General features: G+C 42.1%; 1 protein-coding gene across 1 annotated transcript in view; it reads left to right on the top strand.

Moving 5' to 3' along the window:
* The first annotated feature begins 2,888 nt into the window (after positions 1-2,888).
* The window catches only part of LRP2 (LDL receptor related protein 2), a 132,620-nt gene continuing 128,701 nt past the window's right edge, over positions 2,889-6,807 (top strand). Inside the window, exon 1 of the mRNA XM_075710087.1 lies at positions 2,889-2,982. Within this exon, the coding sequence (XP_075566202.1) occupies positions 2,889-2,982 (94 nt within the window). The remainder of the gene's footprint in view (positions 2,983-6,807) is intronic.

Raw genomic sequence — 6,807 nt, 5'->3', positions numbered from 1 at the left:
TTTTCTCCCTCTAGCCTTCTAACAGATGTAGTCTGCGTCTTCTTAAACCTGAAATAATCAACTAAAAATCCCTAGATCTAGTTAAGTCAGAAAACAATCAGCTGACACTTTAGTCAACAGGAAGCTGAGAGGGAGAGGTGTGTTACACTGGCATGGGCGATTTTGGATGTAGTTATGGGAAAGCCTTGAAGTGTTTTGAATCTGATTTTGCAGCTCTAGTCTTGCTGAAGTCCCATGTGATGATGTCCAGCAGGACAGGGTCCCTTTGGTTGGATGATGAGGTGCCACTGTAAAGTGAGAGGAGAAAATTTTAGATGAAGTAAATGGAGAACAGCATTGTCCTATGCTGGCTCCTTAGTGACTATCATTCTTCAGCAGTGAAGCATCTGGGCTGATCAGGTAATTTGTCTCTGAATGCATATTTTGTCTTCTGAGCGCAAAGAATAATGGGTGGGGAGGGCTTGACCCACTGTCTCAGCCCAGGGCTCACTATAAACAGTGTCTCCACCATTCCTGTTTGAGAATCCCTCTTGCCCACCACCCTGTGGGAAGTACAGATGTGTAGAAATGGTCATGGTGAATGGGGCAGGAGCACACCTGGCTGCCAGCTGTGTGGGAGTGAAACATAGGTAGGTGCCTCCCAAAGCTTGTATCCAGGTCACCTCAAACATACGGTGACAGAAGAGTGCACATAGCTCCCAATCTGGGGTTGCAGCTCCCAAGCACTGTTTGCCCTGTCTGCGTGTTGCTGGGGTGTGAACTGCTTTAAACAATTCCCCTTCTAATTAAGGACGATCCGTCTTTGTGTTGCCTTTTCAGGCACCCATCTGTACAGAGCAGATCTGCTTGCTCCCCTCTGAGGATCCCTTCCTTCCCTCCCATCGGCGTTGTTGGAGGATTAAAGCAGTGGCGGCCCCATACACAAACGCAGCTGGTTCCGTTTGGTCAGGCTGAGCCTTGCTGTGAAACCACGACAAGAATTCCAGTAAGTTGGCAACACTGAAACACAAAGAAAACAACAATAGGAAAAGTCCTTCCGTGCAGAAAGGAATGTTTCAAGCACTGTTCTCCTACAGTGAAAGGAGAGAGGGTGGGAGGGAGGAGAGAGGTTTGAAGAGGGCAGGTCTCCCCCCTCCCCCAGCAGCTCTGGATCTTGTGATGGAGAGATCTTATCCTCTCTTTGTGATTCAGAGGTGCCAGGAAGCTAATTGAATATTCTGATCTGCCCCCAGTGTTTCTTGTGGCTTGACCCCGGTGCTGTGTCGTACCACTACACCAAACAGCCCTGAACCTGCATAAATCACAACCTTGCAAAAGCCTATGCTCCACATCTTCTCCCCCTTATCCCCCCCCCCCCCCCCCCCCCCCCCCCGCCTTTTCTATCTTGATAGTTAGAAAACCTTTACGGAAAGGTTTAGGGGGATTAGTGTCCTACAGGACCTGGAGAAAAATCACAATCTGCTAATAAGCAACAATATGTTCCTCCGCAACTTTTGCAAGAATAATGCTGACACCTCTACAACTTAATTGAAATTGCAGTCCATGGCAAAGAGAAGAGTTAATGCTTTGAAATGTCGCTTAAGTTCTGTTGCAGCATCCGCAAACACCCATTGCAGTATAGTGAACATGGCATGAAGCTAACGTAAATAATATATGGAATTTATAAAGGTGGTGTAATTAAAATTAATCTGAGAAAGCCTCTTGCAAGACAAATACACCTATCTTTCTCCTATGGTATGTATGCACGGTAGTCATTGTTCACATGCATGTGTGTGTGTGCGCACATACAGAGAAAGGAACAGCTTGGCATAACTAAATTTTCTACATGGAAGACTATTTCTGACTAACATAAAACAAAATAATGATTTAACTTCACACAGTTTATGTGTGATGCTTCTGATCCTACAAGCAAAGCCTCCAAAATGTTTGCCTTTTTTCCAAGACTGCATTCCAGCCTGAAGTATTAGGGTATCTTTATCTTTCCCCTGTGATACTATGCACTGTTCTACCCTTGTTAGTAGGTATATGATTCCTGAAATGGCAGCAGGAAAAAACCACAGGCAGACATTTCACGTGTTGCACACGCTGTTGGAGACTTAGAACCAGAGTAAGGTATCTCCATCTGATCTCTTAGGCATTCACAGCCAAAGCACTTTACCAAACTGATTTTATCTGCTAAGAAAGTGCAGAAGTAAGTTTCATCCCTACAGTTTTCCTTTTGCAATATTTATGTGAGGAATAATAATAATAATAACTTCTAAGCTTTATCCCCTGCATTGCTAAGTAGGTGTTGTGACATTTTTCAAAGGTGTCAAAAATACTTTCTTGTTTGGAGCATGCCTTTGGGACACTTGAGTGTCTCATATAAGCCACATCACATTTCACACTATCTAAAACAATGGCAGTTATTTGCCAGGGAGGTATTTTTTCCAAGGATTTAAAGAACAAGCGTAACCCACCTAATCTCAAACTAAACTGGGACATACTTCACTTGCGATCTGAAATTCCCCTGATCTACTCAAAATACGCAGTGTAGCACCAATGGACTCTGATATAAAGTCTGCAAAGTGCAGGGACTTGGAAGCATCTTGCCTATCCTGCAAAGCGTGGAAGGAGGGGCAGAGGCAGCCTGTGGCTGGCTGCAGGGCCTGGAGCAGTGCCCGATTCCCTCATGCTAGTTCCGGGGCCGCCGGGTATAAAGAGCTTTATGCAATGTCTGGAGGGTGGGAGTTTATAGAAAACGCGATGTCTCAACAGGCGAACACGCCTTTCTTCTGCAACTAGCGGGATAAGAAAAAGACACCAGGCTCCTTGTGCTGCTGCTGTGCAGATCAGCACCCCGGAGTTGAGGAGCCAGCTTCTGAGGGAGCTGGAGCATCCCAGCCCAGATGGGACCTCACCATCGGATGGATGGAAGAGCAGCAACTGCTTGCAAACTGCTCATATTATTCACTGCATGCATAATGCAGGGCAGTTGCCAAGGTAAGCACTATGCTCCAGCCTCTCCGGAATGGGACTTGCACTGCAAGGAGCACATCCCTGTCCTGGGGACTTGTATGAGAAAAAGACCAAAGTGCCTGAAAGTAGAGGGTTAACGGGAGCAGATTCAAGGAGTTCTTTCTCATAGCTAGGAGAGACAGCTGGCTCTTTCCAGGAGTCATTTGATGAAGTTGATTTCTGTTGTGGAAAAGGAAGTAGCACTTTAAAAAACACTACAAACCCCACCGGCTCTTTAGCTTAACTTCGTCTTGGTTTTAAAGTATCCCAGGATGGTTTTTCTGATTGTTTTTCTGGTTTGTATGAACTTTTTTTCTGGTTGTACAAGACAGCAACACAGAAATGTTGCTAAATTTGGAGGGACAACTCAGATGGTCTAAACTCACAGGGTTACAGAGATGCAAGTGGGCAGCTTTTTCGGTAGCGAGTACTGCTTACTGGCTGTGGGTAAGGTTAAAAAAAAAAAAAATCACCCCAGAGTTTTTCGCATTTTTTCCGCTTGATCTTGGTGCCCTTCTGGCTAGTGAACGGTGGGTGGTTTTGCAGAGCAGAGTTCACCTGCATTCCAAGAGCAGGTTTGGTGACCACTAAAATTGTACCTAGAGTTGTTTTTGATGAGAAGTGCACAAGCTGTGGCACTTACACGTAGACAGGTTTTGCCTGTGTGGGGGAGTTATGTGTGGACAGGCTTGCGTACGTGTGGTATATGCAGTCATTTAGAGAAGGCTATAAGAAAGAAACAGATGCTTAGTCTGGAGCACAATAAGCTCCCCTCAGTCGGTCTCAGACGCAGATTTGAAGTTGAGAGAGGGAGAACTTTTTCTCTGGGCTTTGCTGTTGCTAGGCGACATCTGGGAGCATGTGACGGGCAGAGCAGGCTGAGTGCTGCTCCTCTGGTACTAATCTGGCTGCTAGGGATGGAGGAGCCGTGTCTCTAGGCCTCTCTCCCCAGCCTGTGACTGCAGCCCATCTCTTCCCGTCCCCCCTTCTTTGCGCAGTTTAATTGCCCGGCAGTGCAAATGAAGCCTGTCTTGTTGGAGCAAGAGTGGCTGAAGTGCGTTTCCTCTGTCCCATGTATTGACCCTGCAGTCTTGCTGGTTGTGTGTGTGTGTGTGTCTGTATTTCATGTGTGTTCAAATTGTTAATCTGCTTTCTTTGCTCAGCTCTTAGTTTAAGCTCCTTAGACAGAATCAAGTAAGTAATTATACAGCAACTGCTGCTAGCAGCTTCCACTTACAAGCCGGGAAATAGGAGATAGCTAATGTGAGCAGGAGAGCTGCAAAAGCTCTAGCCAAGGAGGTCACACTGGGCAGAGTTAATCCTATGCACTATTATTTTACATTGGATAGAATGGAAGCTGTAGTGCTGATCTAAAAGTTTCTTTCTTTGCTCTACAGCCACTTTTGACTGTTCAGGATGTGCCCCGTAAATGACGTGACAGAATAAGCAGAGGGAAGCTTTGAACTAGCATCCACAGGCAATGGAAGTACCGAAGTTTTTTACTTTGATGGTGTGTCTCCCCCCACCTCTCTTCAGAGTAGAATAACCATGCAAATGAAACAATATAGTTTTAGTAATGGGCAAACCGATGCTAGTAAAATCTCTGGATAATAATCACAATGTGGCCAAGATTGCTATTGTGAAATATTTGGTATCCTTAAGTTCCAGCTCCTTGAATGTTGAGATCATGTCAGGCTCTCATTAAAAAAAAAAAAACAAAACATTAAGAGAATCATGAAAGCTGTTCCAAGGCTCAGAAGGAAAATGGTGAAAATGATATTATCTTGCCTAATCCTCAGGTGCTTCCTGAAGTTTCAAAGGTGCTTCCATGATGTTTTTGAAGGTTTTTGTTGGCAATACCTGAGTGTTCCTAGTGTAAGCTGGATGTTTCTAGAAGTAGTTTCACCTAGGCACTTGCTCAAATGGTAGTATCATGATTCTTCCTTGATTTATCTAATTCTGGATTTACTGGAATTAAACATACCACTTATAAACTGAATAAAAATACTGCCTCTTGTAATTGCCAGTAGTACAGGGTCTGGTTCTGCAACCTTTACTCTATAAGCCTTGTTGCCTGTGGGGTAACTGTTATCAGAAAAAACTTCAGCTGGAATCTAAAAAAACTACCTAAGTGAAGGTAGTAGTGTGAAGAAGGAGCATCACGGGACTAATGTTAATATTTGTTTTGAGAAATCTCAAAGTGCTTCACACTCATAGTCACAAACTAGAGACGCTGGATCAATGTTACACTCTCAGCAGTTTTGCAGAGGGCAAATGAGATCACTAGGGCAACTTTGCATTTGAACAATGAGTTCTTTAATGTTGCTGCAAAGCATACCAGATCTACATACTTGTGCAATATTCCATGTAGTATCTGTTATCAGGCTCACCTTATCTAACATGGCAGGCCTGCTGTATTTTTTTTAATGAGGATTTAGTACCTGAGAGTGTTTGAATTTTTTTCTGTTCTTAATGGTTCAGCACCAGAGGAACTGTTGCTTTAGTTTCTTTATAAAATCATTCATATATATAAAAAATAATATCTAAATCATTCATAGAAACCTGCATTTCTTTTTTATGAAGAACCCTTCTTTCTAGACACAAAGTATTATGAACATTCTTCACAAATTACTATAGTTAATATTTCCGTAACCTATGTATTTCAGATCACTTAAATTTCCTTCATTGCTTTTTGGTGAGCCTTAGGTCCTGATGACCTACTTTCAACAGAGATGGTGTAAATTTTCCAGAAAATAAATTTATTAGCATTAAAATAATATGAATTATTTAATAAATACCATTGGTACTTATTTTTGTCTGTTAAATTAGTGCAAGCTACAAAACAATGCCACTATCATCTTTTTTCAGACTTGCATGTACTTACACTGAAATTCTGGCTTTGCTGCAATTTATTGCAAAGTATCAAATTGCTATGTAAAGGCCAGGATTTCACTGGATTGTGTAGTTGACAGTGTTTTAATTGCTGTTTGCCTTCCCCATCTTTGTGGTGGATACTTCTGAGGTTCTTTTTATTTCTTCAGCATGCTTCATGTATGGAATCAAAGATGACAGATTCACATTGCTGTTAATTACATGAGATCAATGATTGCTTAGCCAGGCTGTATATTTTCCTTGCTGATAATCATAATATTGGCGTAAACTTCAAATTCTGGGAAATGCAGCTGAAAATGCAAGCATCTCCCTTAATTGTCTTCCTCTCTACATATATGCTAATTTTTTGAATTTTTGGATTCTATATTGAGTTAAGAGGCCAGAAGATCACAACTAGGTTGACTTCTAGTATTTATTTTTTGCTCCTCTTTTCAGTAACTCATAGTTTACTGACTTTTTTTAAGGTTCCTGTTGTTGATCTCAAGATCAGAAGACACTTAATTTTTTTTTTTTTTTTTTTTTTTTTTTTAGGAAAGCTGATTAGCTATTCGGTATGTGTCTTGGCAAAACATGATCTGTGCAGAAACTTTGCTGTAGCACAAAAGTTAGTGCATCAAATTTGATTTACATCCTAAATCTCTGCAATGATCAGTTTAAATGTGTCCCAGGCCAATACGACTGAAATTTGTTACCATTATAAGGTCTCTATTAGTCTGAGAATGAAGGCTATTCTAAGAATGAATCTATAAGGTGTGATATCATATCTCAGAAATCACAATGAACATTTGCGTGAAGTGAGGCCAGTAATGAATAGGTACAATAAGACCAAGTAGAGAAAAGCTACAGCAGCTCTTTCCAGAATGGCATGGAGAAACATGCTTTTCCATCAAGCATCGTAATACCTCAATCTCCAGTTTA

The sequence above is a fragment of the Pelecanus crispus genome, chromosome 5 (genome assembly GCF_030463565.1).
Source record: "Pelecanus crispus isolate bPelCri1 chromosome 5, bPelCri1.pri, whole genome shotgun sequence".
NCBI classification, from domain to species: domain Eukaryota; kingdom Metazoa; phylum Chordata; class Aves; order Pelecaniformes; family Pelecanidae; genus Pelecanus; species Pelecanus crispus.
The sequence above is the reverse complement of the archived record's forward strand: the minus strand, read 5'-3'. Positions and strand labels throughout refer to the sequence as shown.